This window comes from Vicugna pacos, chromosome 16 (genome assembly GCF_048564905.1).
Source record: "Vicugna pacos chromosome 16, VicPac4, whole genome shotgun sequence".
Classification (NCBI taxonomy): domain Eukaryota; kingdom Metazoa; phylum Chordata; class Mammalia; order Artiodactyla; family Camelidae; genus Vicugna; species Vicugna pacos.
The window spans coordinates 59,928,361-59,955,992 of NC_133002.1; the positions used below are offsets into that span (position 1 = coordinate 59,928,361).

At 52.2% G+C, this 27,632-nt stretch overlaps 2 protein-coding genes across 5 annotated transcripts; one reads left to right on the plus strand and one right to left on the minus strand.

Moving 5' to 3' along the window:
• TK1 (thymidine kinase 1) lies at positions 1-10,433 on the minus strand. Its single transcript, XM_006199428.4, has 7 exons — positions 10,277-10,433; positions 10,143-10,174; positions 8,995-9,105; positions 6,621-6,714; positions 1,372-1,461; positions 952-1,071; positions 1-862 (listed from the first exon to the last, which is right to left on the minus strand). The coding sequence occupies exons 1-7, from the start codon at positions 10,340-10,342 to the stop codon at positions 659-661; spliced, it is 717 nt and encodes a 238-aa protein (XP_006199490.1). The 5' UTR covers positions 10,343-10,433; the 3' UTR covers positions 1-658.
• On the plus strand, positions 9,052-27,106 carry AFMID (arylformamidase). 4 transcript variants are annotated; one of them, XM_072939705.1, is made up of 11 exons: positions 9,052-9,173; positions 12,342-12,432; positions 21,702-21,806; positions 21,888-21,936; positions 22,971-23,056; positions 23,144-23,216; positions 23,393-23,490; positions 23,741-23,819; positions 23,938-24,079; positions 24,276-24,380; positions 25,672-27,106. In XM_072939705.1, the coding sequence occupies exons 2-11, from the start codon at positions 12,402-12,404 to the stop codon at positions 25,702-25,704; spliced, it is 801 nt and encodes a 266-aa protein (XP_072795806.1). In that variant the 5' UTR covers positions 9,052-9,173; positions 12,342-12,401; the 3' UTR covers positions 25,705-27,106. The 4 variants fall into 4 exon arrangements, 3 of the variants coding, with proteins under 3 accessions (XP_072795806.1, XP_006199491.2, XP_072795807.1); XM_006199429.4 differs by lacking the exon at positions 9,052-9,173 and adding an exon at positions 10,659-10,728; XM_072939706.1 differs by lacking the exon at positions 9,052-9,173 and adding an exon at positions 10,683-10,728 and having other exon boundaries at positions 21,698-21,806.
• Positions 27,107-27,632: the final 526 nt, after the last annotated feature.

The following is a 27,632-nucleotide window of genomic DNA, read 5'->3' on the forward strand; positions in this document are numbered from 1 at the left end:
TTTTGCCAACCAGTAAATTTTAATAATTAGTTATTAATTTCACATGCTACAACAGAAAAAATCATAGCCCCTCCCCAAAAGACAAGCCCCTGGGATCTGAGCCCCAGCAGGGCACATAGGAGAAGCTGGAATCCTGGAGAAAACGATCACCAGAGCAAGAAGGGAAGCAAGAGAACACAAGTGCAGCCATCCCCAATGGGCTGGGAGCCTGTCCCAGGCAGAGGGACCAAGTCTTTGCGTGGGACGAGGCTAGGCGCCAAGCCAGAGGTGCAAGTGCATGGAGTTCCCAGTGAGAACAGAAACTCAGCAGCAAAGCCACAAAGAGGAAGAAGCCAGCAGCACCGGCCCTCACCCCAAGGGGGAGGGAGGGAGGGAGGGACATCTGCGGGGGCCAGACCCCGCACCACAGAGCAACCCAGCTCTGGCCTCTGGTGGGCTGTGAGCCGCCCAGCAGCTGGGAAGGGAACTGAGAAAGGCCAGTGGGCGGCAAGGAGGGAAATGTGGCGTGTGGACACCGAGCCGGGAAAGGGTGCTAGTGAAACCCCCAACCCCAGCTTCCTCCACAGAGGCCGCACAGCACACAGGGGGCAGGTGTACGGCAGGGGGCGGCAGCAGGCCCCGGGGCAGGTGGCTGGTCCCAGGTAGCGGATCCAGCACCTCAGTTGGCCGGGCCGCACTGCAGGATCTGATGAGGGGCAAACAGCTTCCGGGCTCCCGGGGCCTCCCCGGGTCTCCCCAGCACCGGGCAGTTCTCTTTGTTCTCCGTGCCGTCCAGCCAGGCAGGCTGCCCCGACGATGCCTTCTTGAAGTAGCAGAGGCGGCACACAGAGTGGTACTTGTCTGCTCCTCCGATCACCTCGACCTGGCCATGGGACACGAGGCACCTGGACTGAGCGGGGACATGGCACCCCCGGCTGCACCCGCCCCCAGGAGAAGGCAAGGAGGGGCTACCTCTTTCTCCACGCCCAGCCTCTTGGTGTAGGCAGCTTCCCGGAAGCACTCCATGCACACGGCTGTCAGCTTCACCACGCTCTCAGCCAGGGGCACCAGGTTCAGAATGGTCCCGAAAGCCTGTGTTCCCACAGAAAGACCGGTGTACACTCACCTCCAGAGGTGGGCTTTTCCTTGAAACCCTCTGACTTACAGCACTGACACCAGGAAGCTAGGCCTTGACCTCGCCTGTCCCTCAGTACCACCGCCCACAGCAGGTGGACCCAGTCTGGGGCAAACCAGGGGTCAGGATCTGGCTCACCTGAGTGCCTGGGCTTGGGCACGACACAGTTTGAGCAGCTCCAAGTGCTCCCAGAGCCAAGCCACAGGCCCCTTCCTGCCTCCAGGGTTCAACCAAGGGCCAGACCAGACGGCCCTTACCTTCCTCTGGAAGGTCCCATCCAGTGCAGCCACAATCACAGTCTTCCCGGCGTTGGCCATGGTCTCGCTAAACTCCACGATGTCGGGGAACTAGGAAGGGTGAGAGGAGGAGGGTGAGTGTCCACCCTGGGCAGAGCTTCTGGGGCCACGGAGAACTCACTGCCAGACCCGACGGTCCCAGCCACCAGCATCGATCAGCGTGGCGCACGAGCTCGGGGTGGCCCCAAGCCTCCCACCCAGCACACAGCCTGCGTGTCCACTGTCCAGGTGGTCCACCACTCCACCAGCTTCCCACGACAACACCAGGTCCTGCTCCGTGCGAGCACCTGGACCTGTCACCAGGATGCCAGCCCGTCTGGAGAAACGTCTACCACCGCAGGGGTCAGACGCTCCGACCAGAGGCTGCCTTGGGCTTGAACCATGCTCTTGGCTGGACCCATTAGCTATGTGACTTTGGCAATGACTACGTTCCTGAGTCTAAGAAAAGGCAAGGAAGGCCCTTGGTGTTTAAGGATTAAAGACCCTCAAATAATTTCTCACATGTGCTATGCGGCCGATAGGCAGGCTTTGTGTGTTTGCCCCCCGCCTTAAACATAACACGCTGTGTGATGCCCTGAGAGGAGGCTGGGGTTCCACTGGCCCTTACGGGGCAGGACGGCCCAGCACAGCCTTCTAAATAGGGGGCCTGCAGAGAGGTCACTTCCTTGGTAAGTCAGATTTCATTCCAGCCGCATCCCCTGACCCAGAGGCTCCACACGACCACATGCACAGCTCTGCTGTTTCTCTAAAGGAGTCATCACAGGTCACAGAAATGCAGCCCACAGCCCCGCCGCCGTGCTCACAAACAGCTGTGTCCAGACATTGCCAGATAGCCCCGGGGTGGGGGTGGGGACAGAACCGGCCTGAGCATCCCTGTGCCTCACCCTCCCTGTCGAGGCCCCGTCAGGACACGGGTCCTTCCACATCAGCGCTGGGGGCCTCGGAGGGTCCTTGGCCCCGCCCATCTCAGCAATGCCCACGGTCAGAGAGCTCAACTCTTCCACCCAAACTTTGTCCCCTGTCCACATGCACCCACCCCCAACCAGAAACACTGCACCCTGGACCCCGCAGGGGCTCCTGGGTGACCACAGGTGAGGACAGAGCTGCCTGGGTTGTCTGCACATCTCGAGATGCCCACTGGTAACTATGGCGTTGCTGGCATTAGTTTTTATTGCCATTCGTGTTTTAGGTCACATTATGGGTTGAATTATGTCCCCTCCTGCCCCTCAAATCCGTATGTTGAAACCCTAACTCCCAACACCCAGAATGTGGCCTTCTTTGGAGAGGGTCTCTGCAGAGGTTGTTCAGGGAAAGCAGGCCAGTAGGATGGGCCCTAATCCAGTAGGACTGGTCCTTGTAAAAAGGGGAAGTTTGGACGGAGACCCACACAGGGAAAGACGGTGTGAAGTCACAGGGAGCAGACAGCCACCTGCACGGCAAGGGGATGGGCCTGGAACAGCCTCGGGGGGGCCCACGCGCCCACACCTTGATCTCGGGCTCCCAGCCTCAAGAGCCGAAGGAATTGAACGTCTGGGGTTTAAAGCACCCAGTCTGTGGTACGTGTTACAGCAGCCACGGGGCCCTCGTGCAGGGTACGTTTAAAATGGAGCTGCAGTAAATGTAGGGTTTTCCCGGCAGACAAAGATGACTGCAACACAGGATCCGGGTAGAAAAGTCACAGGAGGGGTTTCCTGGTGGGGACACGTCTGGCCGCTTGGTTCCTCTGCTGGTTCAACGCCTTGGCTGACCTGCCGAGAGCCACTTCCTGAAGGAGGTTTGATGGGGGAGACAACAAAAGGGGGGGGGCGAGGGAGAAGTTTCACCCTCGTCATCATCTTGCCAAGGGCTGGCGGCCATGACTCGCGGGGAAACCACCTGCCCCGGCTGAGGCCACGGAGGACAGGAATGTGACCGCGTGAAACACTGCACCGCGAGTGGTGACGGCTACGTGAAACGCACAGACGAAACCCAAAGGCAAATAAACAGGAAGAAATAGCTACAGCGCGTGACAAAGGGGCTCTGGTTTTTTCCCGTCTGATAGAATCCAAGAGAAGAAGGCAGTTTACAAAAGGAGAAACACGGAGGAAGATGGGAGCCGCCGCCGGGCCAGGACACTCGGGCAGGACAGGAAGTGTGCGCGCCACCCTGCCGTGGCTGGGGATTTCTGCAAAGACCCAGCTGTCTCTCCCTGGCCCTCGCCCCTGCCTTCCCGGGTTCTCCTCAAGCAGAGGAGCGCCCTCCAGCGGTCCCAGACCCTCCCGGGGCTAACTCTTTCCAGCCAGCCTGGCTGAAGCCCTGGGCCTCCTGGGCACCCCTGAGACACACTCGGAAGCACACTTTCCTTTTGACCAATTTCTGACCCATAAAGCAGCGTTCCCCCCCAAGCTCTACCCCTCACGCTGCCTTTCTCCTCCAGCTGTCCCCACCCCACCGGTGACGGATTTCTCTTCCAGAACTAGAATTGTGAGGGTGAGGTGCTGGCTGTATCCCCAGCACCTGGAACCCTGCTGCCCAGTGGCACAGCTCAGAAAATACTTACCGAATGAATGAATGAATGAGATCAGCCCCTCAACCGGTGACTCCATTTAGTAGACAAACCCCAGCACACCAGACGACAGCCCAGGATGCCCGCACACGTGTCCCTCACAGCCTTTAAGGGCCACACCCAAGGGGCCTGCTTGTGTAAGACACGGTACATTCATAAGGGCAAGTAGCTGACGTGGAAAACGGCCACACGTGTGGTGTGATCTATAAACACGTGTATGTATGGAGGCTGGAAGGGCTAAACCAACATGTCGCATGGGGTTTGTTTTTCTGGGCAGTGAAAGGGCAGGGCCGTCCGGCAGCAGGAGCTGGCCTCGCTCATGGCTGGGCCTTGCTGTTTCTCTGTTGAACAGAATCAATTTCACGGAACACGAGCTCCCGGTGAGGCCACTCCGTGACCCTGACGGTCGAGACAAAAACCAGACACCCCGCAAGCACATCTGAGCACGGACGGAACGTGAACACCATCTGGGCTACGACGCACCAGACGTCCCCTCTCCTGGCTAAGAGGAGCGACCAGTGCTGCTTTACCAGCCCGGCCCTGCCCTCCCTCTGGGCCACCCTCCCTGTAGGTAAGGTTTAAGATGTGGGTCAGAATCATCGCCCTTCCTGGGACACCAAATCAAGAGCCAGAACACCCTCCTAACACCCTCCCGGGAAGGACCCAACACAGCCCCCATCCTAGTACGCAGACCCTCGCCAGGCCCCTCACCCACCCCCCCAGGCCCCATGGTGTGCGTCTCCCTGTAACAACAGTCCCAGTTCAGGGGCCGTTCCTGGTGGTCCCTGGACCACAGCGATCAATCGTGGACTTCCTTTCTTCTTTGATGTAGTCCTAACTTTCCCTAGATTACGCCTATTATTACCTGTGCGATAAAACCAGCACTCAGGGTGACGTTGCGGGGCCAGCGTGCCCGAGAGCCAGGCGCCCACCTCCCACCGCACCTCAGCTTGCAGCCTGGGGTCTTTGGACACCTCTCCCAACCATCCCGGGCAACGGGGAAAGATGAAGGGAGGGAGGGGCAGTCCTTTTGTTGGGTCCTGTGTTGAGGGGTGGCCCCCCAGACCCCAGAACTTCTTACAAAGCAAGACCCACAGGGGTGAGGGCAGAATGGAGACCGGTGATGTTTCCATGGTGGGTTTAATAGAACCCAAGTTCTACTTGCTGGCCAGGGAGAAAGGAGACACAGAACAGGGAACAGAATTGTGGGGCAGGTGGCCCGCTGGGTCCTGACCCAGGGCACCTGGTTATTGACCAAGGAGAATTAAGAAGAGGAAGGTCCCTGCCAAGGTGCCCAGTTCAGCCCCACAAACACATTGTACACACAGCCAGGGAGCAGAGCTGTGAGCCACCCATCGCTCTGGGTCTGAAGGAAGGCAGGGCCTCCACAGAGCTCACAATCCTTGTTCTGAGACTGTCCCCAGAGCCTTCCCGAGCCCACAGTCTAGAAGAGAAAGGAAGAGCCATAGCCGGTTCCCACCCTGAGCTCACCTCCTAGCCCAAGTCCCTCCACCACACAGCCAAGGGAGAAAACAAGGTGTGCACGTGTGTGTGCGAAGATGCCAGGTAAGATGCAGCTGTGCCCGGAAGCATCTCCAAGGGTTGGAAATGGAAGGTGGGCGAGCAGGCCCGGGCGGCGGGGAGTCGGTCTCCACCAGGCACACTTGAGAAGATGCACCCCGCATGGGGGTAGAAGACCCTCAGCCTCCAGCAGTGGGAGCGGAGCCTGGGCCTGGGCCGTCCCTGTTGGATAGTCCAGCCCTGGGAACATGAAGCCCCTTTGGAGCAAGTTCTAGCTTTCTTCATTCAGGATGCACTTGCAGAAACAAAACATTCCAAAGCGCCAGGGAGAAAACTAATGCCCCGAAAGACAACCTGTCAGCGCAGCCAGAGGACGCGCGCTCGCTCCTGGGGACACGGACGCAGAGGGAGCCAGGAAAGCCTGGAAAACGAGGTTTCCAGAAAGACAACGGAAGGAACAGAACCGACTCAAAACCAGTAAATTGTTCAATAAGCCACACCCAACACGAGAGAGGATAAATAAAAATAAGACCCCGGGATGCACTGTTCTGAGACGGAGCAGATCAGCTCCCTGCCCGGGAAAGCAACTGCCCGGCCAGGGCAGCCTTCTCCCCGACTGTAAGGAGGGCTGTTGCTTTTCCAAAGCAACAAGGAAACAGTCAACCGCCACTTGCTGCCCAGCTGAAACTGGAAAACGAAATAAAGCCATTTTCATATCAAGACTGGGAGCGCTTCCCACCGACACATCCTGGCTACAAGAACTTTTAAAGGGTGTATTTCAGCAGGAGGAAAAATAAACCCACAAAGAACAAGCAGGAAGCAACAACAAGCCAAACAAAACCAAACCCTCCCAATACACCAGTGTTGCGAAATCACATTTTTTGTTCACTGTAAACATATATGTATATACACACACACATACATATATATATATTTTTTAAAGTACAATAAATCCCATGTAACAGTAACGCAGCAGCAAGGGGAATTCAAAGGGTGTTCAGACGCTAGTTCAAGCGAGTTAACATAACAATGTTTACCTTACAGAAAGATCAGAACTAGAACCAATAACGTCCAAACCAGCATAGGAAAGAAGGGGAGAGTTAGAGGGGTTCGTAATCAGTGATGCCAGGACAAGTCAACTTACAAACTGCCCCTCGTCGATGCCTATGACAGCCACGCCCAGAGCCTCGGGGACCACATCCCGGAGCAGGCAGGCTGGCAGCGCCTCCATGGTGTTCCTGGGGACAGAAAGCCAGAGAGATAGCGTGAGCCAGGCGAGGGAGCCGAAGGAGGCCAGGAACGGGGCTGAGGGGCCAGGGAACAGCTCTCATGAGCACCCCTCTACCTGCAAAGCAGGCTGTGATGTCGGTCCAGAGCTTTGAGAAGTTAGTGCCCGTGGGAAGGCATCGGGGGAGAATAAAGGCCTTTGTTCAGAAAACCAGTTATTCAGCAAGAGCTATTTCACTTCACGCTTTGGACTGGAAATTAGCAATGCCCGATGTAAAGCTCCACCCAGAGGCACAAGCTCTCCTCCGCTCTGCAGAGTGTGTGTGTGTGTGGCGGGGCGCAGACAGGGTGGCACTTCATCAGGCACAGTGCCCAGGGCCCGACATGCCTTAGGGGCCGACAAAAGGTTTTAATTTATTTAAAAAAATCAGAATAAATGTAACTCTGCCTAGATTCTACTTGTCTTTATATCAATGCAGCCATAAAGTATAATTTTTAATCTTTTTCTTTTTATAGAGGAAGGGCCCGCAAAGGCAGAAAGTCCCCAGGCCCCATGAAAGTCCCACCACGCCCCCAGACAGACCACTAGCACCAGCCTCTAAGCCAGGGGGCCCTGCCGGCCCAGCAGGGAGAGGAGCCGCGAACACCACCCAGCAGTGCAGTGACCTCGAATTCCCTCCATTTGACTTCTCTGGCCGATTAAAGGATTTCTCTAAGATCATAGAGCTATTGACTAGCAGAGCAGGATTCAAATCTGCATTCATACTGCTGCCTCGTGTGTCCTGGGGGGAGCTTCCCACCCAGCAGTGTCTGAAAGTGAAAGGCCATGTGTGGGAGCGTTCCAGGGCGCTCGGGGACACACGGAGCCCACCCTGCCCCATGGCCTTTGGGAAGAGGAATACAGTTCTTTGTCCTCTGTCTGTTTAAGTAGTTTCTATGTTTTTCTACAATGTTATTTTCTTCTGTTTCCATTTCTGCTTGCTTCTCTGAATTAGCCTTCCAAGGAGCTAGGAGTTTGCTAAAGGCCCCGCAGTATGCAGCTACACGTGGATACAGAACCTTACAACTACTGCTTCATTGTTCTTTGGCCATAATCCTGTTTCAAGGTCTGGGATGAGCAGGAAACTGTCTCCTGTGTTTAAGAGTCCCCATCGTTCCCCAAACAGAGAAAACCAGAGAGCAGGCAAGGCAGCGGCTGGTTCTGGCGTCTCTGGAGCTCTGTCCCTCCTGCCGAGCGCTTGGCCCCGCTGCGGCGCGTCCAGGCCTCTGCAGCCCATGTTAGAGGATTTTGACATTGGGACAGAACTTGGATTCCACCCCATCTGCCCGACTCCAGAAGCTGCACCTCTAATCACTGCATTGTTACCTCTTCTGCCTTCGCTGTCCACCCCTGACACTCCCCACTGTGCATCGGACACCTGTGTTCAAGGGATAAAGAAGCAAACATGGGGATGCAAATGACTTGCATGAGACGTGTCTGGGAAACGTCACTCGACATTTAACTTAACTCCAAGACCTGGGCCCTCTCTGCCTTACCACCTGCCTGGCTGTAGAAACCCCCACGCTCCCACCCTGAAGCCACACACAGCACAGCCATGATGCTGGGGGCTCACGTGGATTAGTCGGGAGGCTGAGAAAAGGGTCTCAGGCTCTGAAACATCAGGCCCCAATCCGCTGCAAGGAATGGCAGGAATGGTACCAAATTTAACCTCCCAGCCTCAGGCTGCAGGCTGAAATGTCCACAGGGCACAGGCAGGTAAACATGAAAGGTGGATGCAGCGAGACCACAAGATGAAGGAGTCAGCGAGGACAAGCCAACCAAAAACTTAAATAAAAATCAGTAGGTCTAGCGAGGGCTTCTCAACCGTGGCTAGACACTAGTGACATTCGGGGCTGGACCATTCTTTTTGTGGGGCTGTCCCATGCACTGTAGGATGTCTGACGGCATCCCTGCCCTCTGCCCACTAGATGCCAGCATGCCCTCCCCTCCTCCAGCCGTGAAAACTGAAAAACATCTCCAGACATTGCCAAATGTACTCTAGCAGGCAAAACGGTCTCCAGTGATCCAGTTAAGAATCACTGGGCTAGAGCCACATGAAAGTCCAAGTTCTAGGAGACCTGGCCCAGTAACCTGGAAAGTTTGTGGATTTTAAGGACTCACTGCCAGGCAACAGCACTATTAACCATCCTCTCTCAAGAGCTATGAGGGCACAGTATGTTCTGTGCCCTGGGAATTTCACCGGGCTTCTCACAAAAGGTGTGGGGACAGGACGGAAGGGGCAGGGACTGACCGGTCGTGCGTGGAGAAGTTGTTGCTGTACCGCGTGTCTTTGGCATATTTGATCACCAGGCACTTGTACTGGGCAATCTGGAAGCGACGGACCCGTCTCATCAGCTCAGTACTGCAAGAGCAGAGCACCAGGTGAGGCCCACGGCATGAGAGTGGGCGAGAAGACCCCATCAGCCCAAGGTAGGCCCCCACTGCCTTCTAGGGGTGTACAGCCTGAGCCCCACCAAGGGGTGGAAAGCCGCCAGGGCAGGGTGTGGAAAGGACCCGTGAGGACAGAAAGGGCCCACACTAAGAGTTCACAGACTAGGCTTAAGAGAGGAACATGTCTGGGCTGGAAGTCGTTCTGTATGGGGAGGGTGGTAAGGAAGGGCCCTCAGGTGATCCAGGGAAGGGCTGGAGGAGTGACTTTCTCAGGGGCATGGTAGGTTGTGGGGGAGGAAAAGACCACATGCAAAGGAGGAGGTCCAGATCCCATTCCAAAGTAATCTCATCTCTGAATTAACTTCACAAAACCTTTTGGTACCACAAAGAAAGGGCTTTGTCTCTGGGTCCAAGAGTCCACCCTAAGCCTCACCCTCAAGGGAAGGGATTTGGGCTGGAGTGATCCCCCAGGGTCATACAGGAAGGGGCCTGGGGAGTCACTGGGGACCCCCTGGCCCCACCTCGGCCTGGGACTGGCTCCATCACTTCGGGGAAGCAAAGGCCCCACTTGACTCTTCAGTGTGGAAAGCAACTACCTGTCCTGGGCCACCTAAGGAAACAGTCACCCCGGAAGGAGGCCACAGATAGAGCAGGGCACACAGGTCTGGCCCACCGTGGTCGCCCCCTTCAGAGAAGACGTCTGTGAGGGGCTAAACTGTAAACACCTGTCACCAGCTCCTGGAAGGAGTGGTGGCTGAATGACCCCAAGGGAGGCAGGTTTGACCTGGGCGGGAAGGGGAGGAGCTCCTCCTCCAGGAGGGATTCCGGGAAGAAGCGGCATCCTCGGGGGAACGCGGGAGTCGGGCAGTGGGGGCTGTTCTAGAGGGGGTCTCTGAGAGGCGGAAGGCTCCGGGTAGGGGGCGCCAGGGGAGGAGGACGGCGTCCTGAGGGTTGGAGGAGGTGGGAGATAAGGAAGTCCCGGCCCACCCCCCGTCCCGCGGCCATTACCTTTTTCCTGAAAACATGGGTCCGAGAATCACCTAGGAGAGAGGGAGGGGACACTTAGAGGCCTGGTGGGCACGGCCACCCGGACCCCGGACCCCGGGCCCCGGGCACGACCCCGCCCCGCCTCGCGCCCGCACCTGGATCTGCCCCCGGGTCTTGCTGGGGGAGCCGGGAAGCACGTTGGGCAGGTTGATGCAGCTCATAGTGCCTCCTGGGAGACCGCGAACCGGAGACTCTCCACCGCCGCCTCCCCGCAAGCTTGCGCGGGTTTCCGCGCCACGATTCTTTATCCCCGGCGCTCGGGCCAATCGGGAGCCGCAGCCACCGTCCCGGAGCCAATCACCGCGCGGTCACGGGACCGGCGGGAGATTTGACCTCAGCCCGCCCCCTCGTGGGAGGCACCGGGAACGCGCGCCCGGCTCGTACGCCGGGGCGGTGGACGCAGCTCAGCGGGGCGGGGCCTGGCGGGAGCCCCGCCCTCCTGGTATTAAAGAGCGGGCCTTGCCCCTCTCAGAAGGTACGCAGCGGGATGGATGTTCTGGGCGGAGGCGGCGGACGCGGGGCTCCTTGGAGGAAAATGTCTAAAGAGGTAGGCGGATTTCCAGGAGCGGCTGGGGCCGAGGTGTAGCTCAGGGATTAGACGGGAGTTCTAAGAAAAGTTGAGAACCACTCCTGTGGGTGCCGTTAGGAGCCTGCTGTGGGCCATTCCCGAGAGCTTTAGCACTGTGATTTGTTTTACTTTTCGCTTCAGGCTGGTTTTCCTAGCCTGGTTTTAAGAGTAGAAAAAAATGAATCCCTGGCTGTGTTAATATCCATAAACCCAGCAGCGTTTGGGGTCGAAGTTCCCGACCTTAATCTGCGGTTATGCAATGTGTGTAGCGGATGTGTCAGGTGCTGAAGGAGGCAGAAAGGCTGGAATTTACCGCGGCGTGGTCGTGAGGGTTAGATACAGCCTATGCAAAGCATTGTTAAGATTATCATTCAATTATGATTTCCTAACTATTTTTCCTACATTTTAGGCAGTGGTTCTTTTTCTTGTCATGGACGCACTAAGAATCTGATGACAGTTATGGATACTGCCCCCAAGAAATTCCATCCTCTGTCTCTGTTTCTCACACACACATACACAAACCTGTAGTATGAGAGCACTCTCAGAAACCCATTACATTATCATTATCATAAGTTATAGCAATAAAGATGTTAATGATAGAGGTCACAGGGTGGGCCAGGTATCCTACAGGTACGGATTATATAGACCCAAAGACCCTTGGCCAAGAACCCTGCTCAGTGGGTAGAGGAGGTAACCCACATTTGCGTGGTTAGCTTTACTTCATTTACATGCCTTATATCTTTCAACCTTGTGAGGCTACTATTACAATACCCACTATAAGGAAGCAGGAACTGACTGTAGGTTAAGTGCCCCAGGGTAAAAGGGATAGAGCTTGGCTGGCACTGAGCCCATCTGACTCCAGAGCCCAAGACCTTTCCATGAGGCCACCCTGTCTTCAGATCTCCCAGTCCAGCCTTCACCTGTTTGTTTTGTTTTGTTTTGCCTTTGAGCCCTTTCTGCAAAACCTGGTTCCTCACTACTTTCTGCATTAAGTCTGAACATCGTATCTTGACATCCGAGACCCTCCACCCTCCAGCCCTAGCTTCCCAGCCTCACCTCTGTGTTTCAACAATCTGGCTGGTCAACATTTCCTAGCTGACCTTTGATTCCTTCCTCTTCACCACTGTGCCTCTGACTGTGCTGTGTCCTCCTGCCGTCAGAATTGTACCCTCTCAGGGAAGATCAGCTCCACGCCACTTTCTCTGCAGTGGCCACCCCAGCTCCCTGGCCTCCCATGGTCTTAACTGCTATAGAAGTGGTACCCTTGGTGGCATTCACTGGGACACATTTACGGAACCTCATCTCCCCTTTAAGGCTGTCCTCTTAAAGGCACAGTCACTGCTCTAGACCATGAATCTGATGGCATCTGCAATGTTGTATCTGAAACATGTAATTAATTAGTTGGGGGGAAAGTGGGGAGCGGGTTGTTAGGTTGGAGACTGGCGGGAAGGAAGCTGAGGGCATCTGTGAGAAGCTGAGATATTGGGGAGGGGCTTCTCCAGGCTGAAAGGAGCATCCAGTCATGCAGAGGGGCGGGGGCACTATGCGTGGAGGTCAAAGATCTCAAAGAACCTTGTGTCTGTGTCCCGTAGGAGCTGGAGAATCAGTACTCCCCCAGCAGATGGGTCGTCCGACGGGGAGCAGAGGAGGCCATGAGGACCTACTCACAGATAGGAGATGAGGGTACCAGGGGACCTCTCTGTGGCTGCTTCGGGTGGACTTTAGCACGTGGCAGTGGTGCAGAATGCTGGGGGATGGAGGAGGAGTCACAGCACCCCAGCCTCTCGGAGCAGTTCCCAAAGTCCAGGCACTGCGTCTGAGGAGGGAGCCAGGCACCCAGGAGCCCTTGCTGCCAAACAGGGGCAGGCAACCATGCTCCACTTCGCCTCCTGCTCAGCCAACCAGCCAGCGGTGCCCAGGCCCTAAGGCCATACTGGCACAGGGAGGCGGAGTGAAAAAAGGAAGGCCCCCACCTCGGTTGCTGAACGTGGGATGTTGTCACTATTTACAAAAAAACAACCCCCCCTTTTTTTTTTAAAAAAAACTAGGACTTGGGAATCTGTAGGCTAGTGAAGTCTCAAGGTTAATTTCCATCCCTGCCCCATGTCTTTAGAGCATTGTACCACCGCTGAGCTGGGCACGCGGGCTCCCTTGGGGGAAGTGTGGGTGAAGATGCAGCCAGCCTCTCCTCCAAGGAGGGAAAACTGGGTGTTGGCAAATGCCTTGTTTCGGCAGACTGAGTGGAGCTCCTGCCCGGGTTGGTGGTTGTCTTCACTGAGATAGCCCAGCAGGAGGAACAGGCTTGTGGGGGTTTGTTCCATCATGTTTCAGCATCTTCCCTGTCCCGATAGGGGATGGAGCTGTGTCCTGGGGCCCGCTGTGCTCAGCTCTGTGCCAAGTATGTCTCTGTGTGCTCAGTATATATTTGAGTGTGCGATGAAACCTTCATGAGCTGGTAAAACCTGTTTGTCTATCATAATTGTCTTGAGGGATAAAAGAGTTGACCCCATAGAGAAAGCGAGTCACTCAGAAGAAGAAAGAGTGGCGAGTGTGCTGCCCTCAGAGGCTTTCTTTAGCAGTTGCTCCCAAGAGGCCCTCTAGACAGCTTTACCTTCATGTCCCACCTCCCTTCCAATTTTCGATGCTACAGCTGGCACAGAGGTGCCACAGGTGCATCTGACCCATTTTATCAGTGAAGCAGATGAATGTCATAACAGAGGGGCAGTAGGGCCAGGTGAGTGAGCAGAGCCATGCATGGGTGGGTTGGAGCCTGTCTCTATTGGAAATGTTGACATTTTGTTTGTCACGGACTTTTTGGTGTTAATTTTTGGGATGGGTATAGCTCAGTGGTAGAACGTGCACAAAGCCCTGGGATCAAGCCCCAGCACCTCCATTTAAATAAAGAAATAAACCTAATTACCTCCCCCCACAAAAAATACTGCTTTTAAATGTGATGTATCTTTGTATTGGTCAGGTCAGGCTGCCGTAACAAAATCCCGTAGGCTGAGTGATGTGAGCAATAGGAGTCTCTTCCTCACAGTTCTGGAGGCTGAGAGACCAAGATCGAGGTACCAGCTGATTTGGTTCCATGGTGAGGGTCCTCTTCCTGGCTTGCAGACAGACTCCTTGTCGCTGCATCCTCACATGGCAGAAAGAGAGAAAAAGAAACACTCTTTCTTTTTCTTCTTATAAGGTTACTAATCACATCACAAGGGCTCCACCCTCATGACCTCAGCTAAACTAAACTACCTCCCAAAGTCACCACCTCCAAATATCACCCGATTAGGGTATGAGTTTGGCAGAGGGGCGCAAACATAGAGCCCATAAGGACCCTCATTACTGAATTTCTGGTGCCCCCCTCCCCTTGCTGTGCCTGGGGCAAGTGCCTCACTCGCCTCACCCTAGTCCAGGCCTTCCTTGATGAGGTTAAATAACTTACCCAAGCTCACACAGCAAGTGACAGTCACCACTTGCCCGAGCTGAGCGTCCAGGGGAGAGTGGAGCAGGCTGACAAGGGGTGATGATGGTCAGGTGGCATCGATGAGTGCCCACCAGCTGGCCTCTCCTAGTGGGGTTCCCCAGATGTCATCAGTGCTGCCTGGGGACTTGCGGGTCACCTCATTGGAATCAAACTCAGGAGCTGGAGATGTAAAGTGGAAAAAATGAAAAACTCTCCTGCCAACCCAGAAAACCTCTCCACAAAGGTAGAAGAGAAAGATACATGATTTTCTATTGAGTAAGGATGAAGCCAAACTGTGATGTGTATCACAGACAAGCCGCTAAGGAGACTGCAAAACCAGAAAGAAGCCTCTCTTTCACACAGCCAGGGATGTATCACTATTGCATACCGGCTCTCGAGATGGATACCTGTACTCGAGCAAGAGGACCTGAAGGCACCATCTGCTGCAGTAGTCCATCCTAAATCCACCTGGTAATTAAGGTGGCCATCTGTGTTTGCAATTTGCCTTTATCCAGAGGAAAACGAAAAATTCCCATATCCTTAAGGCAAGAGATCGTTTTGCCGCTTGGAGCCAGGTGCCTACAGAAGTTAGAGTCCCGCCCCACTACAGAATCTGGGTTATTTCCCCCGGTGATTACATTTCAAAGAGATGAGTCCCAGGTCCTTGAGAAAAGCATTCCTAGGTTGTACAACTGGCAAGAGACTCATTGAGCTTTTTAAAATATTTACATACATCTCAAAGGGATGGAGAAAGGATTTATGGTGGTAAGTTTCCTAAAAATAAGTGCTCTAGGAAAAGGGAGGTAGGTAAACTCTCTTTTACTTTTTTTTTTTAACGGAGTGGGGGGAGGATTGAAATTGTTTCTCTTGTGATTTGTATTTATCCTTCCAGCGGCAACCTGTAACTTGCAGTGGGGGCTGTCCTCTTCCAGTGAGTGGATCACTCTTACTCGCCATCAAGGCTGGGCACCAGGTCTCAGTGAAAATACACTGTGCAAGAAACTAAATGAGGTGTATGTAAAACCCCCGGGCTCGGGTGCTGTTCCAAACTCCCAGTCCCCCAAGCCACGCCTCCCCCAGGAGGACCAATCACCAACCGGGTGGGTGGGGCCTCGTGATTGACAGCCTCCGAGACTGACAGTGTCCCCGCGGGCCCCTCCTGCCTTAGCAGGCTGGGGTTGGGCTTTTCCCTCTCCACTAGAAAAACCAAGGGAAGAAAACAAGACACGTAAAATACAGGTCCTAATTGTGTTTTACTGGGGTAAAACGCACATAGCATCAAATGTACCATTTTAACTATTTTAAAGTGTACAATTCAGCAGCATTTAGTATACTCACAGTGTGCAAATCATCACCTCTGTCTAGTTCTAGAACATTTTCATCACCCCAGAAGGAAGCCCCCCACCCGTGAAGCAGTCACTCACTATTCCCTCTCCTCCCAGCGTCTGGCAACCACTAACTCCTTTCTGTTCCTATGAATTTCCCTATCACGTACACTTCATAAAAGTGGGACATACCATGTGCAGCCTTTTGAGTTGGGCTGCCTTCCCTTGGCATACTGTTTTCAAGGTCCATCCGTGTTGTAGCGAGTGTCAGTGCTTCTTTCCTTTTTATGGACGAATAATGTGGATGGACCACGTTTTGTTTATCCGTTCGTCCATGGATGGACATTTGGGATGTTTCCACCTTTTGGCTATTGTAAATGGTGCTGCAGTGAGCATTCATATGCAAGTCTTTTTTTGAAAGCCCTGATTTCTTAAGTTCAACAGACACATCCATTCTACCAAACTGCGTATATTCCAAATGTTTGCTTTCACCTTTTTACTTAACTCGTCATGGACCAGCAGCAAACAGTGTGGGGCACCCAGTGTCCACAGACCCCATTGCAATAGCCCTGCTCTGCACTCTCTGAGGTGAGCTATTTTTAGGCAACTGTTGTTTGTTGATTACAAAAGGAGGCATATGCTTATTGAAAGGATTTTAGAAAATAAAACCAGTAATTCTGCCACCCATTGTTTACACTGTGATGTGTTTTTTTCTAACCTTTTTTTTTTCCTCCTAGGAGAAAGCATTCTGTATTCAGAGTGTGCAGTCCTGTTTTTTAATAGCATAAACAGCATTAAAAATTCTTTCTTAAAGAGACAGAAACTGCTATGTAAAAAATAGGTAAGCGACAAGGATACATTGTACAGCACAGCAAAATGTAGCCATTGTTTTGTAATAACTTTCATCGGAGTATAACCTATAAAAATATTGAATCCCTGTGCTGTACACCTGAAACTAATACAATATTGTAAGTCATACTTCAATTTAAAAAATTCTTTCTAACCCCAAACAATTGAAAGTACTCAAACAAGGACATGTACATACATGTGCATAGCAGCATTACTCACAATTGCCAAAAGGTGAAACAGCCCAAATGTCCATCCACAGATGACTAGATAAACAAAATGTGTTAAGTCCATACAATGGAATAGTTTTCGGCCCTAATAAGGAATGAAGTACTGATACATACTAGAGCACGGACGGACCTTGGAAACAGGATGCTCGGTGAAAGAAGCCAGGTACAAAAGGCCGCGTGTGTGTGGTTTTATTTATGTAAAATGTCCAAAATAGAGAAATGCATAGAAACAGAAAGCAGTTAGTGGTTGCCAGGGGCTGGGGGTTAGTAAGGTATGGGGAGACAGGACTTAACGGGCGGGGGTTTCCTTCGGGAGTGGTGTTTGCACAACACTGTGAATGTGCTCAAGGCCGCTGAATTGTTCACTTTTAAAATGGTTAATTTTATGTTATGTGAATTTCACCTCCATAAATTATTTTGAATCTTTTGTGTCACTCCCACTTCTGTCTGTCTATCCAGCTGCAAAGCCTCATGCCCCAGGGGGTGCAGGGGCACAGTGCCGGGTACTCAGAGGAAGCGGATGCTTTTGTCTTGTCTTTTGACCCCTCTCCGTCCACTCCTTCAGCCCCTGCCCCTCTGCTATCTTCCTCTCCCTCCTGCAAAACTCAGTTTTTTTTTGACTTTGGTTGTCACTGATTTGGCTAAGAATTCACTGTGGCTGAGCCCCAGAGCCCACCCACCCCCTCAGCATCCCCCAGCTTCACCCCTGGTCCCTATTTGTGCACCGCCCTGGAAATCCATCCTTCCCTCCTTCTATCCCAGCCCCTGGAAACCACTGATCTTTTCACCATCTCCAGTGCTTTGCCTTTTCCAGAGTGTCCTGCAGTTGGGGTCCTACCGTATGTAGCCTTTTCAGATCCTGCCTCATTTTTATACCACCCTAACATGTTATTTGTAACTGCTTGTCCTCCTTACTAAGCGATAAGCCACACGTGGTTGGGATCGTTCATCAGTTCATCACTGTGATATTCCAAATACCTGGAGCAAAACGGGCACCAGCTTGCTGCTTACAGAGATATTTGTTTGCTAAATGAATGGAAAGACTGGGAGAGATTAGTTCTGAAACTGAAAGGGGCTGATGGATACCAGCCTCCTTTTTTTTTTTAATTGAAGTATAGTTGATTTACAACGTTGTGTTAGTTTCTGGTGTACAGTGTCATGATTCAGTTCTATACACACATATATATATTCTTTTCATTGTAAGTTATTACAAACTACTGAATGTAGTTCCCTGTGCTACACAGCAAGACCTTATTGGTTATCTGTTTTATATACAGTAATGTGTGTACATTAATTCCAAACTCATAATTTATCCCACCTCCCCACCTTTCCCCTTTGGTAACCATAAGCTTGTTTTCTATGCCTGTGAGTCTGTTTCTGTTTTGTAAATACGTTTGTTTGTATCATATTTTTAAGTTATCTTTTTCAAATTTTTTTATTGTAACTTTTTTTTTAATGGCATTGGACCCAGGACCTCGTGCACGCTGATCACGAGCTCTGCTGCTGAGCTGCACCCTGCCCCCTGTGTCATATTTTTAGATTCCACATATAAGTGCTATCGCATGGTATTTGTCTCTCTCTGACTTACTTCACTTAGCATGATCATCTCTAGGTCCATCCATGTTGCTGCAAATGGCATTATTTCATTTTTTTATCCCATTTTTACTTTTTTAAATCTCTAAAATTGCTTCTACAGCATGTGATAAACCCTTGGTCGTCAGCCTCCCAGGACTGCCTGGTCTCCCCGCCCCCCACCTGCAGTGGTCTCTGGGGCTCTGGCCCCCGCATCCCCGAGTTGCTCTGACACAATGCTCAGTTACCTCCAGGGACCTGGGGTTTCTCTCGGGAAGAGCTGTGACACTTGAGATCGTGACTAATGGAAGCTGAATTTTTGCTTTACCGAAAGAGGAAGTTTGTAATCAGGTCTATCCTGGGGCATCTGTTGAAGCCCTCCCGTGTCCCTGCCCTTAGGTGCGGGGCCTGAAGGGCTGGTGGGTTTCACGCTCTGGGGGAGGCACCATTCTCTGTCGCTGCAGCCCAGCCACCTCCGGGGAGAGGCGATTTCTGATTTCTGTCTCAGGGTCAGCTGGGTCTCTTACTGTTAGAGGGAGACTCTTGTGCATGATGACGAGAATCCACAGCCACTTGGTTTTAACTGCTCTTCCACCTGGAACAGAGATCTCATCTTTTTTCTTCGTTTTGGAACAATGTAAATCTAGTTGTTCCATACTTTAGGAACTCTTGTGTTAATTAAATTACTACCCTTTGATGAGCCCTCGATGTTGATGGGGCACAAACCTCTCTACACAGAGCTGGTGGGAGGGGAGTTGGCAGATCCCCGCAGAAGGCAGGGGGCATGGCCTCCAAATGACAAGGGAATGTCACAGCAGGGTTGTTTGTGATGGCCAAGTCCAAATGCTCCTCAGCAGAGGACTGGCTTATCATTTATTGATCCGTTCAGCGAATATTCATTCACGCTAGACATGTGCTGGCCACTCACCTGCATTCCCAGGGCAGATCAGTGAGCAGAGCTGACGAGTCCCTCCATCTGTGTATGGTTGCGATTCGCAGTGGGGCGAGGGAGATAGACAATAAACAGAAGGACTGGGTGAGTCAGTCTGTTAGGAAGGGCAGGTGCTGTGGGAGATACGGAGCAGGTGAGGGGGATGGCGGAGGCTGGGTGTGAGGGTGCTCAGGGTCAGCCCCTCGGAGAGGGCAAGCCTGGTATCTCCAGGGCCATTAGGGGGAGAATGGGGGCTGGGATGGCCTGAATCTGCGTCTCCCCAAAATTCACATGTTGAAGCCCTAAGTCCTGGTATGGCTGTGTTTAGAGATAGGGCCCCTTAGGAGGTGATTAAAGCTAAATGAGGTCGTAAGTGTGGGGTCCTGATCCAGTGGGCTTATCAGACGAGATACCAGAGGGCTTGTCTCCCTAGAGCGGGGGAGAGCTCCTCTCAAGCACAAAGTGGCCACCTGAGCACGCAGCGAGAAGGCCACCTGTGGCCCGGAGGGAGGGCCCTCACCAGCCCAGCCCTGCTGGCACCTCGATCCTGCCCTCCAGTGTCCAGAACTGTGAGAAACCAGTGTCTGCTGTTGCAGTCCCCCACACTACGGCACTTTGTTACAGTGGCCCCCGTGACTGTGACGGGTGCCTCGGATGCATGGAGCCCCAGATCCACAGGGTGTGAAGTGCTTTCTGTCTGGCTCACACCTGTGGCTGTGGGGAGTCCTGGTGAGAGCAGGAGAGCAGTGAGGGGCTGTCCCTGCTTCCAGGGGACAAGTGACAGGAGATCCACGGTGGTCTCAGTGTGGGTGGGAAGGAGACCCAGGATTCAGGACGAACGGGGAGGGAGCCAAGTGAATTTCCTGATGATCAGGTGTGTTTTTTTTTGTCTAAAAACTGGCATGACTGGTTAAATAAATTAATGTGCAGCCATAGGATGGAATAGTAAGTGTTAAAAAAAAAAGAATGAGGAAGCTGCCTACCACCTGATTGAGAAGACTCTCCAAGAAATATTAAGTCAAACAGGCAGGGAAGAAAGGTATTTAATGTGCTGCCATTTGGATTAAAGGGAGGGAGATTGTGTCCATTCTACTAACAGCCCCCTTGGCAGCGGCAGGTGAACAAGGCCGAAGGCGGGAGTATCCCACGGAAAAGCCTATTGTGTATTTTTTTTAAACCATATAAACATTATTATTTCTTTTAAAGAAAAATTAATTTGGCATTCACTTATTTTTTAAGTTAATGCTCAGTTAGCCCATAGCTTTCACAGATTAAATTCCCCTAAACTTTTAAACACAATTCACAAAATGGGACTAAATTCTTAAAAAACACTTCAAATTATAATCACAAATGCAATGCGTTTGACTGGCTTAACAGAATCTTATGGGTCTAATCAAGTAAAACATGTCTATTTAATCAATTCAGGGCTTTTTTTTTTTTTGATGGAGGTACTGGGGAATTGAACCCAGGACCTTGTGCCTGCTAAGCATGTGCTCTACCTCTGAGCTATACTCTCCCCAAAACGTGTGTGTTTAATCAGAGGTTGATTCGGTTCAGTGTGTCCCGCAGCGTGGCACGTGGGGGCAGGTGGAGCCTGTTCGGTGCTGATCCATGCAGACGTCACACATCAGGCTCTGAGCCATTGGTCAGTGGAAGCTTTAGGAGACGGGAAGCATCCCAGCCCTCTCCATGGGAGAGGGAGTGGGGACCCACACATCACAGCCCGCCTCCTGCCTCTCCTAGGAAGCCTCCCCCTGGCCTTACTCCCTCACTCAAGGGCGAGGTGTTGGTAGGCAGGGCCATGTGATGGCAAAACTGGTTTCTCAGTCACCTCGCCTGTCCTGCAAATGCAGCCTGGTCCCTAGTTTTGGCACATGGTAAACTTGGCATCTCCCATCATTTAAAAAAAAAATAGTTTCAACTTTTTTTAGGGGTGAGTACTTAGGTTTGTTTACTTATTTCTTTATTTTAGTGGAGGCACTGAGGGTTGGACCCAGGACCTCGTGCATGCTAGGCACGTGCTCTACCACTGAGCTACACCCTCCCCCCCAACTCTGGTATTTATCTCTTACAGTGCCCTTCCCCTTTTCTCCTGACCCAAATCCTAGCCAGTTTTCCCATCATTCTGACCTCTCCTATCATGACACTCAGTGATATATTCATATTGTTTTATTATCTATTTATTTCAAGTGAGTTTATATCTTATTTCTCTAGATTATTTTTCCAAATACTTGGAGAAGTTTATACTTGCCAGAGCACATAGCCACGTGTAACACACATAATAAGCATGTAATAAGGTAACAGTCAACATGATGCCTGCCAGCACTGCAAGGTCACCTAGGGACAGACGTCAGCGGGTAGGACTGGTCCCCACTTGGATGGGCCAGTCTGATTTCTTCGTAACTGCGCGCCCATGGAATGCTTCAGAGCCCAGCCCAGATTACCGCGAGGACTCAGGGAGCCCTGACGGCTGGAGCGAGCCGGTCGACCCAAGGGGGCTTTCAGCCAAGAGGTTCCTGCCTGAAATAGACTAGAAGTTGCTGCTGCCTAAGTTATGCTGACAGTGACTGGTCTGTTTCCGGAGACAGCCACCAAGAAGGCCCGGGCCACGGGGAGGATCCTGCTCGACGTGCCTTATGGAGATGGCGAAGGGGAGAAAATGGACATCTACTTTCCGGAGGAAGTGTCTGAGGGTAAGCGGTGGCTGGTGGTCCCCTGAGGGTCTCAGTGGGGTGCCCTGCCTCGGCCCACAGGCCCCTTGTTTTGCCTTGCAGCCTTGCCGTTTCTCGTGTTTTTCCATGGAGGATACTGGCAGAGCGGAAGGTGAGCGGGGGCATCCGGGTGACTGGCGGGAAGGGATACCCATCCTCGCCTGGCCTCCACAGGGCCGCTGCAGCACGCTGTCACAGACTCCGTGGTTTCCAGCCACAGGAATGTCTCCTCTCGCAGTTTTGGAGGCCAGAAGTCAGAACGAGGTGTGGGCAGGGCTGGGCTCCTGCCGAAGGCTCTGGGGGAGGACCCGTTCTTGCCGCTTCCAGCTTCTGGGGGCTCTAGGTCTTTCTAGGCCTGTGGCTGCATCCCTTCCGTCCCCGCTTTCACCTTCACGTGGCCTTCTTTGTGTGTCTGTGTCTCAGATCTCCCTCTCCTTTCTCTTACAGGCTCACCAGGCGTTGGGTTGAGGGCCCAGCCTAAAACCGGGCTGATCTCATCCCAAGATGCTTACTTATATCTGCATGACCCTCTTTCCAAAGAAGGTCACATTTGTGGGCACTCGGGCTTAGGATTTGGACCCGTCTTTTGGGGAGGACACTGCAGGACCCTTCCGCCTGGTGAAAAGCACACCCCTCCTCCCCAGTCAGAGGGACCCACAGCGACTAACCATCCCTGTTTGCTCAGAACCGAGAGGCTTCCCAGGACCTGGGGCTTTCAGTGGTGGAAAAGCCAGAGTCCCGGGCAAACTGGGACAGCAGCTCAACCTAAGATAAGCAGAAAGGCATTCCCTAGAATCTTCCTAAGAAGTTGCCTGTTACAGGCTCTAGCTCGCTTCAGGCACATTCACCCCAATAGCTACAGTTGTTGCATTTTTACCCTTTGCCATGTCTGATCTGCAGTTCTCAAGAACAGCATCCTAAGAGAAGGAGCGTAATTGTCCTATTTTACAGAGGAAGAAACCAGGCTTAGAGATTAAATACAGTGTCTAGGGGTCTGTAGCGAGCATGTGATGTGTTCAGGACAGAGCCTCCCTTCTTCCCTTACCTCACAGGGTCAGAGGGGGCGGTGTTCTTGGTGGACAGGACACAGAAGCAGCCTAGTGGCCAAGTAGCCTCGAGTTGTCCCATCTTTGTCTCTTTCTGCAGTAAAGACACATCAGCCTTCATGGTCAGCCCGCTAACAGCACAGGGAGTGGCTGTGGTGATAGTGGCCTATGACATTGCCCCAAAAGGTAACGAGAGTGGTCTTCTAGGTTCAAGGGCTTTGGAGGGGAGACAGCCCCCAGTGGAGCCTGACCCAGCTCCTGCTCTCTGCGCAGGCACCCTGGACAAGATGGTAGACCAGGTGACCCGGAGCGTGGCGTCTGTCCAGAAGCAGTATCCAGGTAACAGGTGGGTTTCAGTGCAGATTTTCCTCTTGTCAGGCCAGGCAGGAGGACAGTGGATTCAGCCCCTTGGATGCAGCCCAGTCGCCCCCTCTGGCTTTGGAGCAGAAGGTAAATTGACACTGGCCTATTGCTTTGGGTACACTGAACACAAACCCAGCACTCTGCTCTGATCCATCCCAGGGGAATTCACCTGTGCGGACACTCAGCTGGGGCCCACCTCGCAGCCATGATGCTCCTGGCCAATTGGACCAAGCTTGGTGTCACACCCAACCTCAAAGGTTTCCGTAGGAACTGAGGCTGGCTAGGCAGCCTTCACCCTCCCCTGCTGGGCCTGAGGTTGGGCACCAGCTGGTTGAAATCTCACCAGCTGTGAGCTGCTTGACTGGGGGCTTTGAGTCCAGGGAGCAGGGTCTGCTTTGCTTTTCCCTGCCCCCAGCCTGGTCTTGCCCTCTTGGAGGAATGGAGGTGGGCTGGCCCCATCTTGCCCCACCTGGTGCCTGGCCCCGGGACTGTTCCTTACCTTCACAGGCCTCTTCCTGGTGAGTGGGATCTACGACCTGGAGCCTGTCATGCACACCTCTGAGAACGCCCCTCTCCTCGTGACCCTGTGAGTCACCTGCCACCTTGTCCCCCCTCCCCAGCGGCCTGCAGCCTAGGAGGAGGACCGGGTGCAGCAAAGTCTTCTCTCTGTCATGACCACCCCCCTCACGCACGTCCTGCACCAGGGAGGATGCTCGGAGGAACAGCCCACAGTGGCACCTGGAGATGGCCCCAGCACAGCCAGCGGACCCAGGCTGCCGCGTCCTGGTGATCGTGGGCCAACACGACAGCCCCGAGTTCCACCGACAGTCCAGGGAGTTTTATGAGGTACCCCCAGCGCCCCGCTCTTGGCTGACGGTCACATAATCCTATTATCTTCTTCTTTATTTCACCCTAATGGACCCCAAGACATCACTTACTCAGCAAGTACTTAGTGAGTGTGTGGTGTGTGCCAGGCAGGGGCGGGAGCCCCGTCTCCCCTCCTGCAGCCTCATGCCTCCTCTTCCCTCGTCTCTCCTTCCAGGCGCTGCGCCGAGGAAGCTGGGAAGCCTCATTTGAAGAGCTCCGTGATGTGGATCACTTTGAAATCCTTTGGAACCTAACCCAGAAGGACTACGTACTTACCCAGGTGGGACACATTCCTTCCCTGTGGATGGCAGGGGTCCTGCCATCGCCCTTACACATAAGGAGAGGTGGGCAGGCAGGGGGCTCGGGGAGCCACCTTGCTGGCTCTTTAGCGTCCAGGAGTTTGGGGGACACGGCTATACAAACCAACTGCCGTGTTTGCTTCCTGTACTTTGCTGCCCTCCGAAGCAGCTCCAGGTGATCTACAGAGGCTGTCCTGGGCACACAGGTGGGATCTGCACGGGACTGTGGTGTGGATGGGGACAGGCAGGGACAAGAAAGGATTAACCTGTGTGTGTATAAGCGTAAAAGCAACTTAAAAGCATCCTTGCCTTGGGGAAAAGGATGGATGGATTTGGCCATGTCAATGTTTATTACAATTTTAATGTGGAGAATCCTTTTAAAAGTCAAAAGACAGATTGAGGAAACTATTTGCCACAGACCTGGAAGATACACAGTTACCACGTTTTTTCTTACGTTCTTTTTTTTTCTGGGAAAGTGGGCACCTGATTAGCTTTACATTTTTTTTGTGTGTTTACTTTTTTTCTTCCATTTTTATTGAGATGTCGTTGACACACAGCACTGCGTATGTTTAAGGTGTACGGCATCATGATGTGACTTACACACATCATGAAATGACGACCACAAGTTTAGTGAGCATCCATCATCTCATAGAGATACAAAATGAACGAAAAAGAAAAACATATTTTTTTCCTTGTGGAGAGAACTCTCAGGATCCACTCTCTTAACCTTCACATACAACACAGAGCAGTGTCAATTACATTAGGCATGTTGTACATTACATCCCTAGCACCTACTTATCTTATAACTGGAAGCTTGTACTTTCTGACCACTTTCCTCTCGTCCCCTCTTCCCCCAGTCCCAATTAGCTGCCACTTCAATAGGGCTTTTAGAGCATTCAGGGTTTTTTTCCTTTTTTTTTTTTTAAATGGAGGTGCTAGGGATTGAACCCAGGACCTTGTGTACGCTAAACATGCGCTCTACCACTGAGCTATGCCTTCCCCAACAAATAATTTTCTTTTTTGATTTTTTTCAACCGTTTTAAAAATATAACGGCATTCTTGGCTTGTGGGTCGTACAAAAACAGGCCGCTACCTGGAGGTAAATGTACACATGGTTTATGAGAACATTTCAGAGAGGCGGGAGAGGACTCATTTAAATTACATTTCTCTGATCACCAATGCAGCCTGTTTCTTTAATCAAATTCCTCCCAAGAGATCCTCACAAGAGCCTCTCCAATTTTGCAGCTTTTATATTTTTCCTTCCTGTTGCAGATTATTTTAAAAACAATCTTCCAGGAGTCCTGATGACACCTGAACCCCCGCTGGCACACACTCCGGCTTGTAAAACTTCTCCAGCGAGCCCGGCAGCGCCCCCTTCCCACCAGCCCTGCTTCCCTGCGCCCAGCAGCGCTTCTGTTTGCCCACCATCCCGGCCAGAGCCTGTTCTTCTCACCGCTCTGAGCACGAGCACATACCCCAAGGTCCGTCCCTGGCCTGGGTCAGGCGGGCTCCAGGGAAGGTCCGGCCCAGGTCAGCGCTGTTTGTGATGCCCAGAGCTGCCTCCCAGCCAAGTCTGGCCCCTCAACCTGCTACGAGGGTGACATGAAGATGACAACTCCTAGAAAAGGGAACCCCCCTGCACTGCTGCTGGGGATGTGATTTGGTGCAGCCGCTTTGGGAAACAGTATGGAGATTCCTTAAAAAACTGAAAGTAGACTTATCATATGATCCAGCAATCCCACTCCTGGGCATATATCTGGAGAAAACTTTAACTCAAAAAGACACCTGCACCCCAGTGTTCATAGCAGCACTGTTTACAGTAGCCAAGACATGGAAGCAACCTGAATGTCCATTAACAGATGCCTGGATAGAGAAGGTGTGGTATATTTATACAATGGAACACTACTCAGCCATAAAAGAATGAAATCATGCCATTTGCAGCAACATGGATGGATCCAGACCTGACCATACAAAGTGACGTAAGTCAGAAAGAAAAAGACAAATACCACATGATGTCACTTATATGTGGAATCTAACAAATGACACAAAGGAACTTATTTACAGAATGGAAATAGACTCACAGAGATACAGGAAACAAACTTATGGTTACCAAGGGGAAAAGGGTAGGAGATCAACAACATTGCCTAAGACTCACAAAGTGATGTGTTTCCGTGTGTGCACACTTGTGTGTGAATGCAGAGAAACAGGCTGGGGAGATTCCACACCGAATACCTCTGCCCCGCTCTGGGGAGGGAAGTGGGGATGGGAACACGTGGAGGGGGCTGGATTAGCCTGTGAAAGAACGTGGCTGGAGCAGGAACAGGCAGACAGATACAGGGGCAGAACTGAGACTGCAGAGCTCGGTCCCCGAACATAAGGCAATTGAGTCCATGATAAAGATGGTATTTCAAACCCACAGTGTGAAGCTGCTTATGGAATCGACGGTGTGGCCCGGTCTTGGAAAAGATAAATCTGAACATTTTCACACCTTCCAGGACACAGTTTTGGAGGGATCAGATGTCAACATAAAAACCCAAACCAGAAGAAGCCAGAAGAAATCTTTAACCAGTATCTGAGCCATCTCAGGGTAGAACAAATCTTTCTAACTAAGCATGGCAAAAATACAAAAGACACCAACCAGATATAGAAAACAGAAGTCAGAAAGAAAATGGGTGATAGACAATTAGGACTGCATACAAATTTTAAACTTCTGCAGGAAAAAACACCACCTGACAGAGTCAGAAAAAAACTGGGTCGGAGGATGGAGGGACATGGCATGTGAGTGTGTGATATCTTACCCTTATGTGTAAAAACTCTTCAAGCAAATGGAAAAATAACTGTAACCCAAGAGAAAAGTGCGCAAAGACGTGAATGGGCAATTCACAGAAAAGATATTGAAGTGCCTAGTAAACTTGAGAGGATCAGCCTCCCTTTTAAATAATGCAAGGTACAACCTAAACCAAGCACGTGCCATTCTGCATCTCAGATGGTCAGACGTTTGATGTTTAAGCAAGTCGTGGGGAAGGGAGCACTCTCAGGGCATCAGAGAAAGTGGTCTTGACCTCACATTAACCAGGGGGACCTTTGACCCTAAGAACATAGCAACTGATAGAACCAACACAGCCTCACCCTGTCTGCCACCCCTGTGTGGATCTCTCTTTGTTAACCTCTGTGTGTTATTCTCTTGCCACTCTGTTTCACAAAATTGCACACAACATTCTTGTGAATTAAGA